Consider the following 25,040-nt stretch of genomic DNA (forward strand, 5'->3'; position numbering starts at 1 on the left):
TGCAAGACTTAGGAATTTCCCCTTATTGGTATTTTCAAAAGCCCTACTCAAAGCACAAGTTTAAAGATCTTTATTTTGGGGGCTGGAGAGATGGCTCCAGAGGTTAAGAGCACAGGCTAATCTTACAGAGGTTCCTGAGTTTAATTCTCAGCAACCATATGGTGGCTCACAACCATCTATATAATGAGATCTGGTGCCGCCTTCTGGCATGCAGGCAGAACATTATACATAATAAATAAATCTTTTAAAAAAAGATCTTGCCGGGCGGTGGTGGCGCACGCCTTTAATCCCAGCACTCGGGAGGCAGAGCCAGGCGGATCTCTGTGAGTTTGAGGCCAGCCTGGGCTACCAAGTGAGTTCCAGGAAAGGCGCAAAGCTACCCAGAGAAACCCTGTTTCGAAAAACCAAAAAAAAAAAAAAGATCTTTATTTCAATTGCCATTAATCTACTACAGTACTGGAATTACAAGATTTCTTTAAAGAACAAGATCTGTAAAAAGCCTCTGAAGTTGATGTTACTTTGTAAACTTTTCAGAGCCTACAAATTATTTCATATGTATTTAGTCTTTGGAGATGAGCTGTGGCAACTGATGTGGTCACCCTCACCAGACTGAGAACTCAAAAAGTGGCCTGCAATTCCATCCCAGCAGTTACCTTATCATGTGGCTCTTGCAAGGTGGTCAGGATGTGCAATACGGGCTGAGAATTGGTTTCCAGGTAATAATCCACCAAGGTGTTTACAAGCATAGGCCCACGTTCTAAACAAAAAGGGTAATTCATCAGACTTACTTCCTTTTCCCTCAATAATTGTCATAAAAGCCAGAAAACATCCTTTTTCACTATCCAAAGTCATTAAGCACTGTTTTTGCTTTTTTAAAATTCATTAGACTAACAGGATAATTCCAAGCTTATATAGCCACAAAAGCACATGAAATACTATCATAGCTATATGGCTATATGGCTTGTGGCACAAGCATAAAGATCTGAGTTCAAATTCCCAGAACACACATTAAAAAGCTGGGCATGGTCATGAACACCTGTAGCCCCAGGAAGCACCAGCCTAGCTCCAGATTCAGTGAGAGTCCTTGTTTCAAGAGAATAAGGCAAAGAGTGACAGGAGACTGGGACACCCAAATGTCATCTTCTGGCCTTTGTAATACGTGTATACACACACATGTACACGCACACGCACACACACACAAAGAAAAATAAACAAACACATAAATAAATAAATGGCTGAAGAAATGGCTCATCAGTTAAGAGTGCTTTCTGTTCTTACAAAAACCCTAGATTCAGTTCCCAGCACCCACACATGGTGGCTCACAACCACCTATAGCTCTAGTTCCAGGGAATTTTACACCATCTTCTGACCTTCAGGAGAACCTGAACACATGCAGTACACATAAACTCAAACAGGCATGCTTGAATGCACACATACAAGTGCATACGCTCACACAAACATACTCATGTACACATGCACACACATTATACACACACACACACACACACACACACACACACACACACACGCTGTGGATATCGCTCTATATAAATAAAACACTGATGGCCAGTGACCAGACAGGAAGTATAGGTGGGATAAGGAGAGAGGAGAATTGGGGAAACAGGAAGGAGAGAGAGACACTGCAGCCACCGCCAGGACAAGCAGCATGTAAAGATGCCTGTAAGCCACCAGCCACGTGGCAAGGTATAGATTTATAGAAATGGGTTAATTTAAGATATAAGAACAGTTAGCAAGAAGCCTGCCACGGCCATACAATTTATAAGTAATATAAGCATCTGAGTGATTATTTTATACGTGGATTGTGGGACTGCGGGGCTTGGTGGAACCTGGAGAGAAGCCCTCCAGCAACACACACACACACACACACACACACACACACACACACACACACACACACACACTTTTCTTTAAAAACAAAACCTCAGAACCTGAAGGTGAGTTCATGAGCTTGTTGCATGGTGTTGATGTCAGTATGCGAATACCTGAGCACTGCCATAACTAAATGTTTAAAACGCATGCAGTATGAATCCACCAACGGAAACTCTCTCTGGCCTAGCAATTTAAAAGACTGGTATGGAGGAATTGCCTGAAGTCCCAGCATTTGAAAGGCTGAGGCAGGAAAGTCACAAGTTCCAGGCTAGTTTGGAATACACAGTGAAACAAGGCCTCCAAAAAAAAAAAAAAGATGCAATTTTCTAAACACATCCCTGAAGTTGAAAACAATCATTTGCCTCCAGGCCCCAACACACTCAGCTCCAGGTCAAGCTCTTCTTGTGAGGACAATTCTCCACTTACCAGAATTGAGGGATTCCTTGAAGATGGTTGTCACGTCATCCCGTACACCCAGTGTGGGAGAGTCCAGCATGGAGAGTAGCTCCCCAATGTTGGCAAGCTGGGCCATTCTCTCACTCAACTACACTGTGCGGGCTCCAAGGCATGTGCTAAAGGCTTGAACAGCTCTTCATTAGGGCCACTACCAGACTGCAAAATGGGAATAAGGACAGTGTGAAAAATGACTCTTACCTGACACCACATAAACCAAAAACCCACAGGAAAACAAGCCAGAGAACCTGTTCAATGCAGCCTATGCTGGGCAGAACTGCACTGATGAAAAGACAGGGCAGTTCTTCCATGTACAAACTTAAGAAGCCAATGGAACTCTGTGGAACTGTTACCACAGCAATTCAGAAGCTCTCTCTGCTTCTATGTCCACCTGGGTGTTGGCTAACACTGCTCCAATCCTGCTCTACCAAATAGAGGAGCTGTTTCCACAAATAAAGCTGCACATGCTTCTTTCTTCATGACACTATCAATGGCTGAAGTTAGAAGGCTGATTAGGCCACAAGTCCAACAGCTGGAGAGAACCAGGAATTGTTTTGGATTTTAGCACCCATGCATTGGACACATCTATTGCATACCCAAAAACTACTGGTGATAGGCAAGTGGGATCACAGAGGGACCATTAGGACACACCTGCCAAACTATGGAAATGGAGCAACTGCCTTATCTTTACATTTACATCACTATATATGTGTGTGACCATCTTTAAAGCTTTGCGTTAGAAAGGCAAAGACTCACTACTACTTGTAAGAGGCATTGTGCACTTTCAACAAACGTCATTGTATATGCTGCTGATATTACAACCACATAATGGGCATATGCATCTACATTATAAAGAGAAAGAAACAGAACAAGCCTTTGCTCTTGGTCACAGAGAGGGCAAGAGGCAAAACCATGGGAGAAGAAAAAATCTGAACCCAGATCTGCCCAACTCTGGAGCCCCAAATCTATAAATGTGACATTGAACTAAATGTGGAACTTTAATCACCATAGCAACTGTGAGGCAAACATGTTTTAGCTTTATTTTACAAATGGGAATAAGGATGCCCCCAAAGGATAAACAAATACATTCCTATTTTTGTCTTGGGGAAGCAGTTCTTAGGCTTGATTTGGGAACCACCTGGAACACTTAGACCCAGGCATCTACATTCTAATAACACCCCAGGCTATTCATCTAGGGTTTTTCTCCCCTTTTGAGATGAAGTCTTGCTATATTGCCTGGGCTGGTCTTGGAAGCCTCTACTTCAGACTCCACATTGCTAGGATTACAGGCACCCATCACTTCATCCAATTCCAAGTGTTTTTTTTTTTTTTTTGGTCTGTTTTTAAGACATGGTCCCACTAGGTAGCCCTGGCTAGCCTGAAACTTGTTATAAGTTTCTCTATGTAACAGTTCTTGCTGTCCTGGAACTCGCTTGGTAGACCAGGCTGGCCTTGACCTCAGAGATCCATTGCCTCTACCTCCCAACTGCTGGGATTAAAGGCATGTACCACCACGACCCAGCTGCTTTCCAGGTTTCTATTCTTTTCTTTTTCTTTCTTTCTTTCCTTTTTTTTTTAAGATTTATTTATTTATTATGTATACAGTATTCTGCCTGCATGTATCCCTGTAGGCCAGAAGAGGGAACCAGATCTCATTACAGATGGTTTTGAGATATCATGTGGTTGCTAGGAATTGAACTCAGGACCTTTGGAAGAACAGCCAGTGTTCTTAACCTCTGAGCCATCTCTCCAGCCCGAGGTTTCTTAAATAGATGATACAAAAGTATAATATAAATATTATACTTAAGAAAATCCAACTGGAAAAAAAAAAAAAGAAGAAGAGGAAAGAAAATCCAACTAAAGCCAGCAAGGTGGCTCATGCCTGTAATCCAAGCACCTGGGCATGAGAGCAGAAGATGGCTGTAAACTTAACTTAGATTACAGTGTGAAAACTTGTCTCAAAAAAAAATAAAGGGACTAGAGAGGTGACTCAGTGGTTAATAGAATTGTTGCTCTTGCAGAAGATCCAGATTCAGTTCCCAGCATCCACATGATAGCTCACAACCTGCTGTAACTCCAGCTCAGAGGAATTCAAGGCCCTCTTCAAGCCTCTGCAGGCACCTGCACAAAACTGGTCTACATACACTCAGGCACACACATATAAACATAAAATAAGTTAATCCTTTTTTAAAGCTTAAAACTGAAAATAGAAATAAACTTTATCTTCTTAAAAACTGAATTAAATTAAGCTCATAAACGAAAATAGTATCAACCTTGCCATTTTTGCTCAGTGAGAGGCTGAGCTGTGGTGCAGAGCACTTAGCAAAGGGTCTGTACATCCTCACTGACTAGCTGGATCCCATCACAACAGGTACAGAAACAGCTTTGGGCCAACACCTTTAGGACAACTTCATAAGAGTCTATTTACCTGGTTAATCTCTACACTTAGTTCCAGTAAGTCACAACAGATTCCTCCAGCTAGTGATGAAGAACATAATTCACAAATTTCAAATATTCTGCTCCAAGTTTGGTTTTATCCTATCTCCTGTACAATTAGCAAGATTCTGTCTTCTGTGTACTCAGAAAACAGTAATGCCAGGCTAGCTCTCCAGAAGCAGGCAGAACAGAATGCAGTGGCAAACCAAGATAGTGTCCACCTTACCACCCATTGTCAGAACAACAGGCTCAGGTTACTTAGCTTGTTTTCAAATTGTAAATGAAATTTGGGTGAACAGTGGTTTTTCTGGAGCCTTCTCTTTCCAAAAGGTTTACAGAAAGCAAAGATGAAGTTTTATTCTAAAGATTGGCAACAACTTTTTCTCTGTGGTTCTAAAATACACTTTTTAAAATTTTTTTAATTTATTTATTTATTTGTAGTTTATGTACATTGTAGTACATAAACATTTATTTATTTATTTGTAGTTTATGTACATTGGTGTTTTGTTGCCTGCATCTATGTCTGTGTGAGGGTGTTGGATCACCTGGAACAGGAGTTACAGATAGTTGTGAGCTGCCATGTGGGTGCTGGGAATTGAACCCAGGTCCTGTGGAAAAGCAGCCAGTGCTCCTAACTGCTGAGCCATCTCTCCAGCCCCTTCAAATATACTTTTAAAAAAATCTAACTTTGGGCTGGAGAGATGGCCCAGAGGTTAAGAGCACTGGCTGCTCTTCCAGAGGTCCTGAGCTCAATTCCCAGCAACCACATGGTGGCTCACAACCATCTATAATGAGATCTGGTGCCCTCTTCTGGTGTGCAGACAGAACACTGTATACATAATAAATAAATCTTTTAAAAAAAAATCTAACTTTTAGTCCCTAGGAAGAATACAAATCTTGGGCTTTGGTTGAGATCCTCCATCAATAACCCCAGTTCAAGTACTTCTGACATGCTAGAAAGCCCTCATGAAAGATAAATCACAAGTTCTGTAATCAGCCTCTGGACAGGAACATTAACTTAGGCTTAGAGAATACAAGTATAAAGTGTTAAGATAGACGTCGTAGGTGTGATGAAAACTTCTGTGTGCGCCATCAAAGAGACAAGACTCAGTGCATGCGCAAAGGGAGAGGGGAGTGTCTCCACTTGAACGCCTGTTAGATGCACCTCAGCCTATGGAAATTCAGCACCACAGACACAGTAATGCATCCTGGTGCAACTATGGAAATAACATATACAGCAAAGAACATTCCAGAGAATTCAAAAACAGAACCCAAGGAACCATTTCTGCATCCCGCAGGGCTACACAACATTTCCTTTCAGTATTATCTTGGTGGCTGAATGCCATGGTACCACACAGAGGGCGCTGCTCATGTAAAGGAGTCAAAACCTTCTAACGCTTACTCCCGATTCTCAAACCTGTTGCTCTGCTTGTCTTCTGGATCTCTAAAAGAAGCAAACTCTGGATGATACCCCTGGCTCCCCAACACTCCCAACTCCACATGTACCCATTTGCAAACCTCTTCATTTTGCTATGTATCCCCTTTTCCACACCCCCAAGCACAGCCCCCGTCATCTTCCTCTTGGAGACAAGAGAGCAGCCTCCCTTACTCTGCCTGCTGTGTACAGAAACTTTGAAATATGAAAATCAGGAAGGTTCCACATAAAATCACCTAGTACCTTCCCCTGGAGAATCAGAGCCAAACTCACCAGTGTCCTCCATCACCCCCGTATGTCATGAGCCAGTTACTTATCCCTCACCTCCGCCTCTTCACCCCAAGTCAGTGTGTGTCTCCTGGCATGCTGGCCAGGCCTTCACACTTGCTCTTCTCTCTACTCCTAGAGCTCTCCCACACCCTTGTTGCTACCTGTCCTTCAGTTAGCAGAGCTGACTTCAGTCAGAGCACCATGTCTGAGCAACCTCCCCTGACCACTTGATTTAAAAGAGCAGGAGGCTGTTGACACTACTTAGAACAAAAGAAATTTTCTAATCATGAGGAACCCTCAACCAAGTTGACCCTCTACAGCTACTGGTCAATTCTAAGCACATGGAACATTCTGGTCTCAACAGCAAGGAAAGCAGGATCTCGAAAAGCAGACTTTCATTCTCCATACTTGTAACAGGCCAAAGTGCCAGTCTTTGAAAGGTCACAGCTGAACAGTTAACTACATGAGTGGGTGGCATTTCTGGCATCCTTTTCCTGTGTGTGTAAGACATCACTACAGGGTTCGCATCACACAAGACACTGATGTTATGGACAAGAAGTATATTTAGACTACTTAACAGTTCACACCTGAATATTCACTCAAATAAAACATTCAAGAGAAAAATCTAAGGCTTGTGTATTATAAGTCAAAATTCTGTCAATTTAAGTACAAAATGTGTAATTATGAAAATAAAACAGTGAGTTAATGATACATGTGATTTTTTTTTTTAATGTTCAAAATAGTTATAGAGATCTAGTCCAGGGCCCTGCACATAGTAGACTAACACTCCACCACTGAACTCCACCCCAGCCCTAATCAAGAACATTTAAATCACTTGACATATTAATAATACAAATATTTAAAAAATACAAATATTAAGAGTAGTTTATTTAGATAACTTCACAAATAACAGTGCATGTTCTTTGAGCCAACCACTTATAACAATTTAAATAACACATAAAAACTAAATTCTGTCTTAATCATAATTTCACAGAATTATTTTCTGAAAATTTACATTTGCTTATCTATGTGTATGTATGTCATATACACCACACTCATATATGGAAGTCAGAGGGACACTTTCAGGAGTTGGTTCTCCTTTTCCATAATGAAGATCTCAGGAATCAAATTCAGGCTGTCAGGCTGAGAGTGACAAGCAACTATAATTGCAGAGCTGTCCCCAGCCCTGAAATGTCACAGAATTGTTTTTGAACCTTATTACAAACAAAATAACTTGTAAGAACTGCATTTAATACAAAGCCTTTCAAGAAGAAAATCATGTTTGGAGTGCTTTCCATCTCGCAGGATGAATTAAAGATAAAGAATCAACTTATATAAGAAAAAACTACCAAAAACTCATAAAACCCACCAATAATAAAACATAGAGGACATGAAGAGGGTCGGGATGGCTCAATGGGAGAAAGCCTGCCTAACATGTTAGGGTTGGGGCCCATCCCCAGCACCATAAACAAAACAACACCATAACATAAGAGTATATAAGAGCATGAAGAAGGGAGACAATGTTAGGAAAAATAAAATAGCAATTTTTTAATTCACTAGCCAACTTTTAATATATTCTTTATAAAAGCGCTTACGTTTTGAGCCTCTTAACAAAAAGCTGCTAGAATGAGGGCTGTGATTTGCCAGCACTCCCTAGAAGCTGAAACTGAAGGATGGCTGAGGCCTTTGAAGCTATGAGTCCCTAAACAATCACCTACTGGAAACATCCCTGAGTGTGGCCTGGTGACAGGACCCAGTGTGCCTGCTCAGAGGGTACCACACACACAATGGACACAGGGGCTCTGTGCACATTAAAGAACTTTGCTACACAAAAATTTCACACTTTTAAAATCTGACTGCTCAGAAATGAAATTGTAGTAATGAAAACTGCTTAATAAAATTTGAGATTTATTTTTAACAACAGTGAAATTCCACTTGGGTGTCACTGATCTCAACACTTAGCCCTCTGACTCTGAATTCATATTCAGTGAAATTCTAAGAGAGGACAATGCAGCCCAGTGTGGTAGCAAACACCCATAACCCCAGTACTCTGGTGGCTGAGACAAGAGGATGGAGGTCAGTCTGGAGTACACAGTGAGAAGGTGAGAGGGACAGCATGAAGAACACAGAAGAAACCGAGAACCGGGAGAAACTCTGAGAGTTCTTTCTCGCGAGAACACGACACATCCACTTTCTAAGTATGTAGTGCCATCTGTCACCCACACCAAGTCCCTGTTGGTGAGATCTGACTACACTGCACGACCCTCAAGTCAAAGGTAAGGCAGTGGCAGGCTTAGCAGCTTCCACTGACCCTGAAATGAGTCACATTAGCAGTATATATATGTATAAAGACAGTAGAACAAACACCCTCCCACCTTCCCTGACTCCTGCACAGAACACAATCATGACAACTGGTCCCTGCAATGGCTAATCTTCATTGTCAACTTGAGATTGAGAATCACCATGGAAACACACCCTGTGAGGGTGCTGCTATAAAGGTTTAACAGAACAGAGAAAACCTACCCTGAGTGTGGGTGGCACACTCCATGGATAAAATGAGAAAATAAGCGGAACACCAATACTCCCTACTCCCGGTTCTTAAGTATAGATGGAGTGTGACCAGCTGCCTCAAGCTCCTGCCACCGTAACTTCCTGCCATGAAGGATGACAGTCTCAAACTGTGACCAACCTTTCCCCTTCCGCCAGCTGCCTTTATCATATATTCATTACCTTTGCTAGTAAACTAAAGATTGTAGCTCAACAGTCAGTTACGTCACTAAGACTAAACTCAGATCTGAACAAGTGTCAGAGCCTCAGGAACTATAATGGGTAGATTCTAGGACTTGGAGACTCCATCAATTCCTGAAAACCAACAAAGGAAATGATTTATCCAAAAAAGCTGACTTAAGACCACAACAGAAACAAATACATCAAGAGCTAAAGTGCTAACTCAGGAGGTTCAGTCCACAATGCATGTCAGAGTATACAAATGCCAAGACCCAGGCCCTACTGCACAGCAGGTTACAGGCTGAGGCCTAGACATGTCATTGAGTTTGTTTACAGAATCCAAAGTGGATTCCTGAGGCCAAGCCAGGGTTAAAAACCTCTTGCTGCCTAAATGACTTGCTTTAGGCTTCAATTTAATTAGTGGCTAAAACTTGAATTTGCTACTCACAGAATTGACTTTCATAGAGGCCAATTCTCCAGAAGAATGGAAATACACCAAGTGATGTTGTAAAGAAGAAAATAAGCTGTTTGTGTAACACACTCAGTGCCTGGCATCAAACAGCAATTAAGAGGTCACTGGTGATGGAGCTGACTGCCTAAAAAGCCACAGATGCTCCTGGGCTCGGCAGGGAGCTAAGACCATAAACACTTAACCCTGAACAAAGAAGCCTCTGCATGCTGGGGCGCCCATGGGCAAGGTGAGAATTTCCTCCTATCCTCCCGGCCACTAGACTAAATGTGCACCTTACCTGCTCTGGGGACAGTTGGTACATCAGTTTCCAGTGCTGTCAGCCTGGTGTCTTTCATCGTCACTAGAGAAAAAACATACATACATATGTATTTATAATAATCCTAAAATGAAGGAAAACCTGAGACCTGACCAGAAGGGAGTTTAGATTGGCCTAGTACAACTCTAGCCCACCATCCTTGGCAGGTGGTCACCTGCTTCCCACCAGTGAGCTCTAGAACCACAGCCTCCCCTCCTCTGCACTATCAGCAAGAGGGCAGGGTGGCTCTAGAATAGGCAGGCTCCCAATTGAAACATTAGCTCCTCCACTTACTGGCTCTGTAACCTTGGGCTGTTCACCAAGTCACTAATGTCTTGCCTTGAGTTATCGTCTGGGTAAAGTGAGAATGTCCTCAACCTCAACACTCACATAGAGCTCCAGTAAGGACCTCAGAAAAGTGGCTGCAGTAGTGGTCAGTGAAAGGAACAAAAAATTTAGTGGGCCTGCATCATCATCTCATAGGCCACACTCCCTCCAGCCCTGCTATGCTGCCTTCAGAGAATTTAAACTCCTCAGTCAAGGAGGCATCAGACCACCTGAGCACCAGGCACATCCAGCCACATAACCTAAAAACCTCTGCCCTCTCCTTAGCTAATTCTTCATCCTTGCTAGGCCTTCTCTTCCCTTCCACTGCCATGCCCCATCAGGCCAGGCTCCTGACTGTACTGGTCACTAAAACCCCATTAAGTAAGTATGAGGAACTGTGGGGTACACTGGGAGCAGCTGCAGCCAACTCTGTAGTTGACCCCCAGCAGCTGCACAGGGGCTGGTGAATGCACAAAGCCTGATTTTGCCTTCAAGCAGCATAGGCTAAGTCTAATCCTACATGACAAGAATAAAGTATTTCAACAGCAGCTTCTCTAGTTTCCTTCCCTTCTACCCGACTTCTGTCCACGCTATTCATTACCCGTGTCAAATAAGTGTGTGTGAGTGTGTGTGTGTGTGTGTGTTCCAGTTTGCTTTTAAAACATGAGCCCTTCAGAAACAGTGAGGAGGCTCAAAGGGTACAGGCACTTGCAGCCAAACCTGACAACCTGAGTTTGATCCCCAGAGACCCACATGGATGATAGAAGAAAGCCAACTTCTTCCAATTGTCCTCTGATCTCCACACATGAACAGTGTATGTGCGCGCGCACACACAAAGCAAATAAATATATAATAAATACATTTTTCAAAATGTATGGGTCCTTAACTCCATGTTTAGGGATTATCTGATTGGAAGATTATAAACTCCATGAGGACAGAGGCCATGTGTTTGAGACAGCCAGGACTATCTTGGTACCCAGTACACAAAAGGCAAACATTCAGTCTGTTCCCTCGGATACCACTAAAGGCCCTGACTGCCAATCCTGGCTTCCCACTGCACACATCTACTTACATGGGGTAGAGGACAAGCTCTGGGTCAAAGTCAAACAACAGGACTGAACACCTCTCCAATACAGTCTCTGCCCTAGTGACAGGGTGATACAGCACCACGTGGCACACACTCAGGGAGAAATGCCAACTGTCTCAGCAGCCACTGCAAGTCTGTGGGCAGTACTGCTGGCCACTGGCCCCATAAAAGGTCTGGCCAGACCTTGCAAACAAGAAATGCTACTTAGCTGCTTCTACTCCACCAAGTAATAGAGCTGAGTTGGTGCAGGAGCCTCTCATCTTCAGAATCCTAAAACCACCTGTTAACCATCGAGTCACATTGACTTCCTCTTATACAGTAATCCCACTTGCATCTTCTACCTGAAAAGAAGTGCTTAAGGTGAGGATAAAATTAGGATACACTAAAGTGAGATCCTGTGGCCTGCCCAGCTAAGGCCGCTTTCCTAGACAGAACACTATGACAGCAATCCAAGTGGGGTTTATCTCAACAGGCCTTATTACTTTATCCTATGCTTAACAATAAAGTAATGGAAATGGACTAGCATCAGTTTCTGTGGTACACTAAAGTCTATCTACCAGTATTCTATTTTTAAGTGCTCACTTATTCATTTATATTGAAATCTTGCCCAGGGGAGGGGAGCTCATGTCAGTAAAGTGAGAGGTAAAGCATGGCCCTCCATGGCAGTGAGGGGTACAAGTGGAAACACTCATCAGAACACAAGAGCAGCAACAGCTCCCTGATTCTTCAAAAGACTTGAGGAAAAAACCAAATGTCCCAGATCTAGTTTTCCTTCCTTGACATCCAAAAGTCATGCTCACTGTAGCTTTTTTCTTTTTTTCCTTGTTATTCTTTTAGTAATTAATTTATTTTACATCCCAACCACAGCCCCCCCTACCTCTTCTCCTCCTACTTCCCCCTGACCCCTCTCAACCCACCCCTCCTCCGTAACTTCATTTCTATAAGCAGTCTTTTTGAGTAAAAATAAAAGGCAGGCTTGAGGAAGACAAGGGCTTTGTGTGTCACCATGGTGTAAACAGAAAGAACAGTGGTGGTTGATTTTCACAATTTATATTAATTAATTTCAGTCATTAGATATTGCCAGATTGTTTATGTATCTGGGATTACAGAGGAACTCCAGAGCAACGGCTGTCATTAGCAGGACCTGCATACGTCTTTTCATTACCTCTGTCAGGACAGTGGCTCAGATAAGATAGATAACTGCATGTCAAGTCACCTCAGAGAGTTTGTACATACTGGCTTACAATATACAAATGCAACTCCCAGTATCATTTGGGTAAGTGTCTCTTAACTATATCCTGTCTTCTCTGTTCAAGGTTTTATCTATAAAAACCTAAAGGCAATTGAGACAGACTCATGCACAAAGAGATTCCTGTATCATCAAGTGTAACTGAGACAAAGCAGAAATGTTACATTGCTGTAAGTATTCGGTCCTAGCCCAGGAACTCACAGGTGAGTTAAGAGAATGTCCCATCAACTGAACCAAGGTGTTCTCAGCACTAATGCACCCAAACAAATTAGACACTTGATTTAATTCTCTCTTTCTGGGCACAAAAGGAAGAAATGGTAAAAGAGCTGATGGTATAGGTGTGATTTACAGTCTTCGCAGCTGTAGAATCTCTCAAGGTCACAGAAGTCAGGACAAGAGAGCTCCAACATGCCAGACTGTCCACTTATAATTTCTGTCCTTAGAGTGCTCAATGGCCAATGGACAGGTTACTAAGCTCACTCAACTCTGAAGGCAGCAAGCCCTCTAGATATAGGCCCACAGGGCCACAGCTAGGTTCCACAAGGCAAATGTTTTCTTCAGATAATGGTTCCATTTTGACTACTAACATGAACAAAATTATGTACTGAGAAAATGCACCCAGGCTGGGCCTGGTGATGCACACTTGTGATCTGGCACTTGGAGCAGAGACAGTCAGACTGTAATGAAGCCCAGGCCAGCCTGGGCAGCAGAGCAAAACTGACCCAAAAAACAATAAAATAAATAAAAGATACTAAATGTAAAGAAGTTGGTATATAGAGCTTCCATAAACAAATATTCCAAGGCAACTGAGTATGGTAGCTCATGCATGTAATCCCACCACTGGGGAAGCTGGGGCAGGATTACGAAAATTCAAGGCCAGCCTGGACTACAAAGTGAGTCCAGATCAGTGAAAGCTAGACAACGAGACAGTGAGAACCTGTATCCAACAACAAAAACAAACAAAAGAAATAGTCCAGGGTAGAAGGCACAGGGCTTGACAGCACAGGGCAGTGCTTCTCCAAGTGTAGTCCCTACATCACCAGTAGTGCCCAAGAACTTACTAGAAATGTATGTTCTTCAAAAGGGAGGGAGATGCCAGGCAATGGTGGCCCAAGCCTTTAATCCCAGCACTTGGGAGGCAGAAGCAGGTGGGTCTCTGTGAGTTCAAGGCCAGCCTGGTCTACAAACTGAGTTCCAGGACAGCCAGAGCTACACAATGAAACAGTCTCGAAAAAAGCAAAAACAAAAACAAAGGGGGTGGAGGGTGGAGATAAGGAAAAAAAGGAAGACAGGCAAGTTCCTGAGCCTTGCCCTGGATCTGAGTACAAATCTTAGGCAAGGGACCTTTGAGGTGATTCCAACACCACTAAAGGTCACAAACCCAGGGGATGAAGGTGTGTGTGTGGGGGGGGGGGGCTTCTGGAGTTCTGGAGAGATGCAGTTAAATGCATTGGCTGCTCTGGCAGAGGACCCAGGTTCAGTTCCCAGCCCCCACATGGCAGCTCACAACCATTTGTAACTCCAGTTTAAGGGTACTGAAGCCTTCTTCCAGTCTCCTCGGGCACCTGGATGCATTTGGTGAATATGTACACTCAGGTGCGCGCACGTGCACACACAAACATTTTAAAATAATAATAATTAATCTGTGTGTGTGTGTGTGTGTGTGTGTGTGTGTGTGTGTGTGTGTGTGTGAGAGAGAGAGAGAGAGAGAGAGAGAGAGAGAGAGAGAAACCCAAGGAGAAGAAAGTGGTGAGATAGATAGTAATGAAAAAAAATCTATACACAAAAACCTTGGTGAAATATAATGGAGTTCCATCAGATGTTTAAGGTGCTAGCACAGACTGAATGCCTGAATGCCAAGCCCAACAAGCATTAGGATGTCACATGCCTAAATTCTTTATACATTTTTGTTTCGTTGGTTAGTTGGTTGGTTTCCTTTGTTTCTTTCTTCTTTTTTGGGGTGTGTGTGTGTGTGTGTGTGTGTGTGTGTGTTTTGTTTTGTGTTTTTGAGACAGGGTTTCTCTGTGTAGCCCTGGTTGTCTGTAGACCAGGCTGGTCTTGAACACAAGAGATTTTCCAGCCTCTGCCTCTCAAGTGCTGGGATTAAAGATTGCACCACCACCATCCAGCTGTTTGGGTTGTTTGTTTGTTTGTTTGTTTGTTTGTTTTGAGACAAGGTCTCACTGTATAGCCCTGGCTGGTCTGGAACTCTCTATGTACACAAGGCTGGCCCAGAGCTCACAAAGATACTCCTGCCTCTGCTTCCTGAGTGCTGGGATTAAAGGTTTTTTAAGTATGGTACCTAAGATTGAATTGCTAATGAAGCACAGATGATCTTCCAACATAGAAGTTTAAGAAGAAAAAAAAAGAAAGAAAGTGATTTCTAACATAAAACAGCATGTATGTCCCTATTCAAAAGGTAGTCTCAGGGCTGAGGCTATAGCTTAGCTAGTGTGGTGGTATGAATGAGAGTGGCCCCCACAGACTCATTTATTTGAATACTTGGTCCCCAGCTGGTAGAACTGTTTGGGAAGGATTAGGAGCTGTGGTCTTTTGGGAGGAGAGTCGTCACTGAGGGTTTTGAGGTTTCAAAAGCCCACACCATTTCCAGTTAGCTCCTCTTCTCATGTTCTCTCTCATTCACATATATTCTCTCTCTCTCTCTCTCTCTCTCTCTCTCTCTCTCTCTCTCTCTCTCTCTCTCTTCCTCCTCCTCCTTTTCCTTCTTCTTTTTCCTCCCCATACTCCTGCCTTATGTTTAGGATCAGATGTAAGTGCTCAGCTACTGCCCCTGCACCATGCTTGCCTGCCTGCCTGCTGCCATCTTCGCCACCATGATATAAATACCCTACCCCTCTGGAACTATGAGCCTCAAATTAAATGATTTCTTGTATGTTACTGGGGCTCAATGGCCAGCCAATCTAGCTTAACTGGCAGGTCCCAGACCAGTGAAAGACCCTGTCTCAAAGGAGATAGATGGTGTTCCTGAGGATGACACCAGAGGTTGTCTGTTCACTGGCCTACACACACACACACACACACACACACACACACACACACACACACACACACACAAATTAAATAAATGGTGGGGGCTAGTAATGTAGCACAGTTGACCGAGTGCTTGCCTAGCCTGTACCAAGTACCTGCATTCAACTCCCAGTAATGCAATAAAATACATAAGAAAAAAAAAATGGGCCTTTCCTACTTACCAGCTTTTAAAAAAGAAAAAAGTTTTTAATAAAGCCCAAGCATGTAGGTTTTGCTGGGATTTTGTTGTTTTTAATACGTACAGGTGTTTTGTCTGAAAAATGTCTGTGTACCACATGTGTGCCTGGTACCTACAGGACAGAAAACTCTGTCAGACCCCTCTGGAACTGGAGTTACAGATGGTTGTGAACCCTCATATTGGTGCCAGAAATTGAACCCAGGTCCTCTTAACCACTGAGCCATCTCTCTAGCTTCCAAATGTGTTTTTAAGAGCAGTAAGCTTTCTGAAATGACTGGTTGGGATTTAAGCAAGGTTCATAAAATCTCTAACACTGTTTCTAAATCTCATTATTTATATACATTTTGGAGTGATGGGGTATCATCTGTAGAAAAAGAAACATTGGCCCACAGCTTTTTACAGACTTTAAAAGAACAGATTTGCCCCAGCCCCTAAAAAGTTTAAAAACCACTACCCAACCTGACATGACTGTATATACCAGTAATCCCACAAATCAGGAGGTAGAGGAAGGAGGATTAGAAACTCAAGGAAAGCTTTGCCTACACAGTAAGTCCAGACTGGCCTACATTTCATGAGCCCCTAAATAAATAAATTAATTAATAAATATAAATAAAAAATAAAAATTCCACTGACCCCTGGGTTAGTTTAGGAGATTAGCAGACTAGGCAATTTACACAACATTAAATATTTGGGTTCTGAAGCCAATCAAACATAGTTTATCTTCCAGCTCAGCAAGTCTCAGATTCTTTCCTGTTCTCCTCAAGGGTATAGGAAAAGTAAAGGGGGATCAGACATGAAAACACTTAGGTGTGCTTACCATACAGCATAAACTTTTATAACAATGTTACCACTAACCAAAATGTACTGCAGAATACAGAGTGGTTAGCAGCCCAGCCTTTTACTAGCATGTATTTGAAACACTGATAAAACCATTCTGTAACTTAAAATTGATACACTGCAAATTTGCTACTGTTCTCTGTGAGGGACACAATGTAGCACAAGTTTAACCACCACAGGCAGAAGAATACTGCATCTGTCCTTACCTGCATCACCACCCTGTCCTGTTCTATCTATCTCATCACCAGCACAAGACAAGATCAAAAGCATCATGACCCTATGGCCCTATGTATTTACTTACATCATGAACTATGAGTTGCAGGTCAATAACTACCATGTCTTGTTTGGGGATAATGCTGTGCATTTAAGGCACTTTATCCATTTGATGTCAATCAGAACTCATTCAGCTATAAAATGTATTTGTTACTTTTGCTATCTCCTTGTATACCCCTCTCCCCAAAAGAGGAGGGACTAGAAGAAACTGAAACTGACAAGGTCCTGAGGTCACATATCTTTTATATATATGTAAATATGTGTGTCTTTTTATTCTTTCTCATTAAAATTGACATTAAATTACTAATTTTTAGCAACTACAGGCTTAAGAAGAGAAAAAATAATCTCAAGTTACTTTACAGGAAATCTCAGTGCAATTTAAATGCGTATGCACACCAAAAAAAAAAAAATGAGCAGGCACACACAACTCTATTATATAGTTACCAACTGATGATCTGAGGTTTTAAAACACACACATGAGCAAAACAACAACAACAACAAAAACCCTCAACTATTTCATATACTTTTCTTTCATGCCTGTAGTTACTTATCTGACAAATAAGACTTGTCTTTAAAAGGGAGATTTATAAGAGAAAATACAGGGAATCACTGTTTAAAGGATAAACAAGCTCACCCTCACAGCTAGCCCAAGAGTCATTCATTTTCTTTGTCATTATAGAACTATTAACATAAAGATCAATTAACACTGGTCAGAATGTTTACTAAAGCTCAGGAAGACATTAAGTCACAGAAATCTGGCATTCAAGGATATCTAGTCAGTTCTGGGAGATGCTAATGTTAGCTCAGTATGGCACTGGAATTCAAAAACAAACATACCTGCAGCCTCAGAAACTCTGCAAGAAGACAGAACTTACAGATCAAGCTACCTGTGTGAAAAGCTCAAAATTCACCCACAACTTCACAAATAGGCTAGAAGATAGTTTAAGAAAGGCCTCTGCAATAAATCATAAACTGAAAGAAGCAAATAGTCAAAATGATACTTTAAGCCCATGATCACCTACCTCTGTGGTACACAGAAGCAGGCTTCTTCCCAAATAAATAAATAAACACACAAACATGGGCAGGGTATCTACCCTCAAGGACAGAATACATAGGTAGACCTACTACAGGGCCAGATGTCTGGTTGCACAGAGGCTCAGAACTAGGTTGGGATTCCCTTGCTTCTGGTAATTCTGTTCCCCTGTAAACATTACATATTAGATCTTCCCTGCTCAGACTGTTGGGTTTTATCTCACAAGGTAACCCAAGTCTGCACAGAAAGCTTCACATCACAGCAGCAGGACCAGACAACCCTGCTCTTAACCCAGCTGAGGTACAAGACTGCACACACTTCAGCTTAATGAAAACATGCAAGAAAGCTGGCAGCTTGCTTCCTTCTAACTAGGAATTTAGGGACATACCAAGTGTTCGTGACACCAAGAATGCATGAAGCAAAGAAAGCTTACATCATCTGCCCTTCTAGACCCATGATGTAAGGGTGATTTTAGAGAAGATATTAACTTTAGTAAGAAGGTAGTTTCTGTTTACATCCTCTATAAATACCCCTACATTTACACCAGGTGGTTAGAGAAGTCTGAGGAGCCTCGTTTGCCTGATGTATGACTGTTAAAGGGACATTTCTTTACAAAACCCTAAATCGGTTTTCCTATTTGCATATCCCAAGTTTATTCAAGGATGCTCAACTTAAGAATCACAGGTGGGATGCTCAGTAAATCAAAGGCTCCCAGAAGATTAGGCTCTGTGATGCTTCCTGGAATTTACCGCTGCACTTTCCCAGCCTGTTTGAATGCAGATGACTCCAACTTGATCATAAAGTTATAAATCAAAGTATCTCGGAAGAGCATTAGTCTATTTTAGTACTTTTACAGCTTACTCTATGTAAAATGAAGTGTTGATTCTATACTTGTTTTTAAGCATGGGTTGTTGTTTTTGTTGTTTTTTTTTTTTTTTCAGTGAATGCCATCGGCTTTATAGAAAAATACAAAATACTGTGTAATCTAATTTGGGCTAACAAATTCAAGCTGCTGTAAGAAACAAAAGCATAAGACATACAAGCCAAAACGCACCCTTGTTTAAAATCACACACACACACACACACACACACACACACACACACACACACACCTTGGCCAAATGATTAACTAAATCACTTAATAATAGGCCAGCTTTAATCAAACAACAGGCAAATGGAACCAGTTGGACCTCAGTTCCAGTGCCGTCTCAGATTAGGGGGGTGTGACCTTGGACAAATTACCCCAATCCTTCCAGGCCTCAGTTTCTTCATCTAGGAAGACTGCAGATTGCTTCTCCTTTGTCCAGCTTCAAAAAGAGGGTGGCTGCGAAGCACTTTCAGGGCACACGGGCAGTCCCTATCCCCTAAAACGTTAGCTGGGTACCGATGACCGCCCCCCCCCCGCGCGCCCCCACGCCTCTTCCATCCCAAATCCAAAACGCACGAGGCCAAACTCTTTTAACCCACAACACAAAGAAAGTGCTTGAATTCCACAAAGGTGTCTGGGACGGCAGGCTGCGGGCCCTCCGGTTCCTCCAATGAATGAATGAGGGAGCGTCTAGCAGTGGCTGGGCAAGTCGCTGTGTCTAACGAGCACCTCTGCCGACTTGCAGGTAACTGTCTTCCAGCATCAATTAAATCCCCACAGGTACACCCGGCGCCTAGCACTCGGGCCGTGCACACTCTCACCCCGAGAGCGGGCGCCGGGCGGCCTTCATTCATTCTCCACCCCCAGCCCCGGCGACGGCTGTCGAGGCTCGGGCCGCGGCCCCACCCCCAGGTCTCCCCGCTCGGCCCGGGGTCTCTGACTGGCGCCGCGCACCCCCGCGGGAGCTTGTCACCGTAACAGGCGAGGGGGGCGGCCGAGCGGGCCCACCACAGCCCCGAAGCTGCAGCCATCTGTCCCTTCGGACGGCCCAGGCCCGCCTCGGCTCCCCGGGGCCCCGCCAGCCCTAGCCGAGCCCCGCCGGAGCCAGCGCGCGAGGAAGGCGAGGGAGACGCTCCCTGAACCCCCTTTCCCCGGACCCCCGACTCGGCCAACGTGCCCCGCAGCGCCCCGCAACCTGAGGTCACGCTGCCAGGGCTGCCCCGAAAAGCCCTCAAGGAAAAGAGGGGGAAACATCCCCGTACTCACCCACCGTCTCCTCCCCCTCAGCTGTTTACCTCACAGTCCCTCCAGCCTACAGGGCGCCGCCATCTTGGACGCACAGCACCTCCCCCTGGCGTGAAGCGTCCCCAAACGGCGGAAGCCTCCGCTATGGAAAAGAGTCCCTATCCGGATCCCTCCTACGCTCCGAGCTTAATGCCAGACGACAGAATTCATCAGCATCTCCAGATGGGACAAGATATTCCACTTGTGACGATCCAAGCTGGCTTGGAAAGATAAAACCGAAAGCTACTTCTAATGTGGGGGCGGGGACGGCGGAAGGATCGCGAAGGTGAGGCCCCACTGAGAGATCTTGTGACTCTGAAGGAGGCCGAAAGAAGGGCCGGCGCGGAGGGCGGAGCCACACGAGCAACCCAGGGGTGGGGCGGGGAGGGGCGGCCACGTGACGGTGACAGGCAGCGCGCACTCGGGTGCAAGCAGAGGTACAAACAAGCGGGCCGGCGAGGGCGCTGGCCCATCTGAGACAGGTGCCTCCACCTTTGGCACACCTGCCACCCTTGGGGTCTCCCAGTGTGCGTTCCTATTTCCCAAGGAGCCGCTGGGGTCGACGTGGATGGACGGCCTGTCAATCACAGCAAAAAACGAGGGACAGCCTTTTTTTCCTTTGCAGAAGTGAATCTGTGGAGTGGCTTCACACCTAGGGACTTGTAGAGGCCAGCCCTAGTCAGAGGAGGCAGTTGTGAAGTCGAAATAACCTTGATTTGCTTGCACGCTGTGACATGTTGTCAAGTCTTTTCAAGCCTCAGTTTCTTCCTCTGACATGGAGAGTTAAGGAAGCAACGAGATCCAGCGTGTGCAGTACTTAACTGGGTCCCTTGCCTAATGAGTGCTCACTGGCATGGTATAATAAACAAAAGAGGGAGAAGAAGCCTAGCTGTAGTGAAAAGCTTTGTAGAGGAACATCAGAATGTATTTAATTTTTTATTTGCTTTTGTTTACATTGTTTTTATCATATTTTTTTTTTAGATTTCTTTATTGTTTTTTTGAGACAGGGTTTCTCTGTGTAGCCCTGGCCATCCTGGAACTCAATCTGTAGAGCAGACTGGCCTCGAACTCAGAGACTCCACTACCTCTGCCTGGGATTAAAGATGTGGGCCAGCACAGCCCCCTATTATTTTTTTGTTTGGTTGCTTAGTTTGTTTTTTTGTTATTGTATTTAAACTTACATAATGCACACAGTGAAAGATGACAGGCAGGAGCTGGCGAGACTGCTCTGCGGTTAAGAGCATTTCTTGCTCTTATAGAGGACCAGGGCTAGGTTCCCAGAACACACCTCGAACACACCTCGCAGCTCACAACCGCTTGTAACTCCAGTTCCAGGGGTCCCATGCCCTCTTCTGGCTTTCTTGGGAACCAGGCATGCACACCTGAACATGCATACGTGGAAGCTCTCATTCATATACTTAAGGTGATGATAGGAGGGGGAGGAGAAGGGGTGAAAGGCATCCAAATCAAAATAGAAATGAAACCCAAAGTAGTTCAATGTGTAGAAATGTACAACAACAACAAGACTCGGTAGCACTATGGAAGTTTTCTTTACTCTGAGACAAGGTGTCAGGCTATGCAGCCCAGGCTAGTTTTGAACTAGAGATACTCTTTTTTTTTTTTTTAAGATTTATTTATTTATTATGTATACAGCATGTATGCCTGCAGGTCAGAAGAGGGTACCAGATCTCATTACAGATGGTTGTGAGCCATCATGTGGTTGCTGGGAATTGAACTCAGAACCTCTGGAAGGACAGTCAGGGCTCTTTTTTGGTTTTTTCAAGACAGGGTTTCTCTGTGTAGCTTTGCGCCTTTCCTGGAGCTCACTTGGTAGCCCAGGCTGGCCTCGAACTCACAGAGATCAGCCTGGCTCTGCCTCCCGAGTGCTGGGATTAAAGGCGTGCGCCACCACGCCCGGCCGGCAGTCAGTGCTCTTAACCTCTGAGCCATCTCTCCAGCCCTAGAGATACTCTTGATTCAGCCTTCTAAACTACTTGGGTGACAGAAGTACGCCACTGTCCTGTTAGCTTTCTGTGGCTGTGATTAAGACCGTGACCAAAGGCTGCTTGTGGAGGAAAGACAGATCCAGTAAGACATTAAAATGCAGGAAGTGCAGAGCCTCGCTCGGTTTTTGTCAGGCTTTGTCCATCCTGTGCTCTCTGTGGGCAGAGCATCCATCCATCAGTCCTCAGATCTGCTCCCCCAAATGCTAGATTCTTCAGCTGCCCAAGCACAGGCCTCTGGGGGAGGTTCCGCGAAAGAGGCGAGGGGAGAGCTTCTAATTCTCTGTTTCACGGGACCATAAGCCATTTCACGGGAGTGGATTCTTGCCTCACAACCAGTGTGAGGCTTCAAGTATGCTCAGAGATTTCTAAGACCACCAGTGGCTGGGAGACTTGCAATGGCTCAGGAATGGGGTGGGGGAACCAGACGGCCCCCCTCCCTGCCCTGCTTCCCTCAGCTTGCTGACCTCATGGGGCTGGAATGTTCTCCTAGGAAGAGGGGAGCTGTGAAGCACTGAACTCCAGGATGCTGGCTCTCCAGAGAGGCTATAGCCACATTGTTACTGTTGATCCAGTGTCTCCAAGAAGAATGGTAATTGTTACCAGCGTTTGGACCACAGGGACTGCTGAGGGGAGGCCAAGGAGACAGGCAGAGATTGACAGCCTGGCCAAGAGCTGGCTCACCAATCCCGGCTTTCCTAGATTGGTTTTTATTACTGAAAAGCTGTTCATCAGACCATCTCTTTCCACACAGCACCCTAGAGCCTGCCTGTGGCAGGGGCTTCCTAACCATGCCCTGTGTGGGCAGATGGCGCTGATTTGGTGCCTAGGGCAGGCATCCATCTGTCACCTTGGTCTGGGCAGCATCTCTCCTCTCTTCTGAGGAGGTGAATTGCCCTTCCTCCGCTCTACTTGTCCTGGTGGCGCTGGCCATCACAATGCATCCAGACCACCACACAGGGATCAGGCCTCACCGATGCAAGATTCCTCTCATCTAGCTAAACCGATCGGCCCCTAGTTGAACATGTGACTGGAGCTATTGTATGGAACTATTCTGCCAGCACAGCTGCCTTCTTCGAGTGGCCAGCTGTGCCTGCTTGTAAAAGACCATTCCATGGGGGCTGTGGACTTGGCGTTCCTTCACAGGAGTGAGCAGAGAGGGCCACTGGAGCCTCACCTGAGAATCTAGCCCCTCCCTCCAGCCAGCTGGATGCAGTTTACTCCAATTGCGCATGGCTTGGGATCTCAGAGAAGGGTTAGAAGATGGAAGCGGGGACAGCAACGGGAAAAGGGCTCCATCCGCCCAGGCGTGGATGAGCCACCTTCCATGCCCGGGACCCATCTTCCATGACGGCCATTTTAGGGGTACCCACGCTTCTGCTTGTAACCCCCGACCCATGCTCCTGTAAGCCTAGCAAGTTTGTTGGTTCACCACGGTGAACTTCCGGTGGAGCCTGACTTTGGTTTGTCGTTGAGACTTTAGAAGGAGGGCTTAGGAAGCATTGCTTAGTCCTCCTCTCCCACCCCCAGGAGAAAATTCTCGTGAAGGAGTCTAATCGATAAAGCTGCTTCCCTGGGGGTTTAAATACAGGGATGCTGAAGCATGTTTTTCTCTTTCTTCTGTGTTGACGAAACCAGGACAGGGAGGCTGTGGCCTCTCGCTCTCTCTGTACCGTGTAGCAAGCTATCCAAGAATTCTGGCCTAAAAAGGAGTCATCAAGGGCAAGGAGATCATTTTTGCCATGGAAGCATGAGAGTTTGCATTCAACCCAAAAACCCACATGAAAAAGCCAGGCATGGTGTTACCCCTTGTGATCTCATCCCTTGGGAGGTGGAAGAGGGTTGGAGAGAAAGGCCTGGTCCCCGTGGAGCTGGAGCCACCATAGCGCCACAGCGTCCTGGACGGCAGAGAGGAAGCCACCGAGAGTCTTGCTGGAGAGGACAACAGCCCTGAACCAAGAGCACAGATTTAGTGACAAGAGACCTGAAGTCCCACAGAGGAAGGACAGCTGTAGGACACAGGCCATTGACTATGAGGCCTGGCTGTGTCTCCTGCTTAAGTGTGGATAATACAAATGTGTTTTTTTTCAGTCTGTTATTTTTACTGATACTGGCTTCTGACAAGCATCTCAGGTTTCCTGTGACCAAGAATGTTGTCTTTACCTGGATCACATTTCCAAGACTCAAGTTGATGGCTATGGGGAAGTCTTTTCAGAGCCTCAATGATAGTACAAGATAAGGGCTGTTCTGAGCTTGTCCCCTCCGCCCATGTCCACTTCTGTTTCTTCAGTCCAGCTCTGTACTCATGGAGAATGAGGTATGGGTCCATCATCCACCGAATTTATCTGTTCTCCTGTTACCAGTCGGGGGGCAACACCCTTTAAACATCTTAGCTCAAAGCAAAAATCTGGGGCAGGACGGGTGTAGTCAGACATTTCTCTCCTGCCCACCTATTCCCAAATACCTGGCAGCCACTTCCCAAATAATTGACTCAGAAGCTTAATATAAATTATAAATGCTCAGGCTTATTACTAACTAGCTCTTACATTTTAAGTTAACCCATATTCCTTATTTACCCTCTTTACCTTTATTAGCAAGGCACATTCATCTCCTGTTCCCTGTGTCTATCTGGAGACTCCAGACTATGCCCTTCTCTTTCCCAGCATTCTCAATTTGGCTTTCCCGCCTAACTGTGGAGGCCCACAGAGGTTTCCTAGTGAGATCTAAGCTTGCTTTACCCAGCAGGGCTGCATTAGAAGATGGCTTTGACCACATGTGTGGTTACTAGGTGATTGGAAGGGTCTTTTGCCCCACCCCTTGGCATTCCTATAAAAAGCCCTTTAGAAGAGACAGAAGGGGCTGGTGGATGTTG

The 25,040-nt window shown here is 44.7% G+C and overlaps 1 protein-coding gene across 16 annotated transcripts in view; it reads right to left on the minus strand.

Moving 5' to 3' along the window:
* Positions 1 to 20,502, minus strand: part of Tsc1 (TSC complex subunit 1) — a 52,397-nt gene extending 31,895 nt beyond the window's left edge. For 4 of the 16 annotated variants that reach the window (XM_076569120.1, XM_016001883.3, XM_076569114.1 and 1 more), the window contains exons 1-4: positions 20,148 to 20,236; positions 9,961 to 10,023; positions 2,317 to 2,502; positions 654 to 757 (exon numbers count right to left, since the gene is read on the minus strand). In XM_076569120.1, the coding sequence (XP_076425235.1) occupies positions 654 to 757; positions 2,317 to 2,422 (210 nt within the window). In that variant the 5' untranslated portion in view covers positions 2,423 to 2,502; positions 9,961 to 10,023; positions 20,148 to 20,236. Of the gene's footprint in view, positions 1 to 653; positions 758 to 2,316; positions 2,503 to 9,960; positions 10,024 to 11,377; positions 11,734 to 20,147 lie in introns of those variants that run through there. The other 12 variants (XM_006983364.4, XM_006983362.4, XM_076569115.1 and 9 more) reach the window with 10 other exon arrangements.
* Positions 20,503 to 25,040: the final 4,538 nt, after the last annotated feature.

Source organism: Peromyscus maniculatus, chromosome 4, assembly GCF_049852395.1.
Source record: "Peromyscus maniculatus bairdii isolate BWxNUB_F1_BW_parent chromosome 4, HU_Pman_BW_mat_3.1, whole genome shotgun sequence".
In the NCBI taxonomy this organism is placed as follows: domain Eukaryota; kingdom Metazoa; phylum Chordata; class Mammalia; order Rodentia; family Cricetidae; genus Peromyscus; species Peromyscus maniculatus.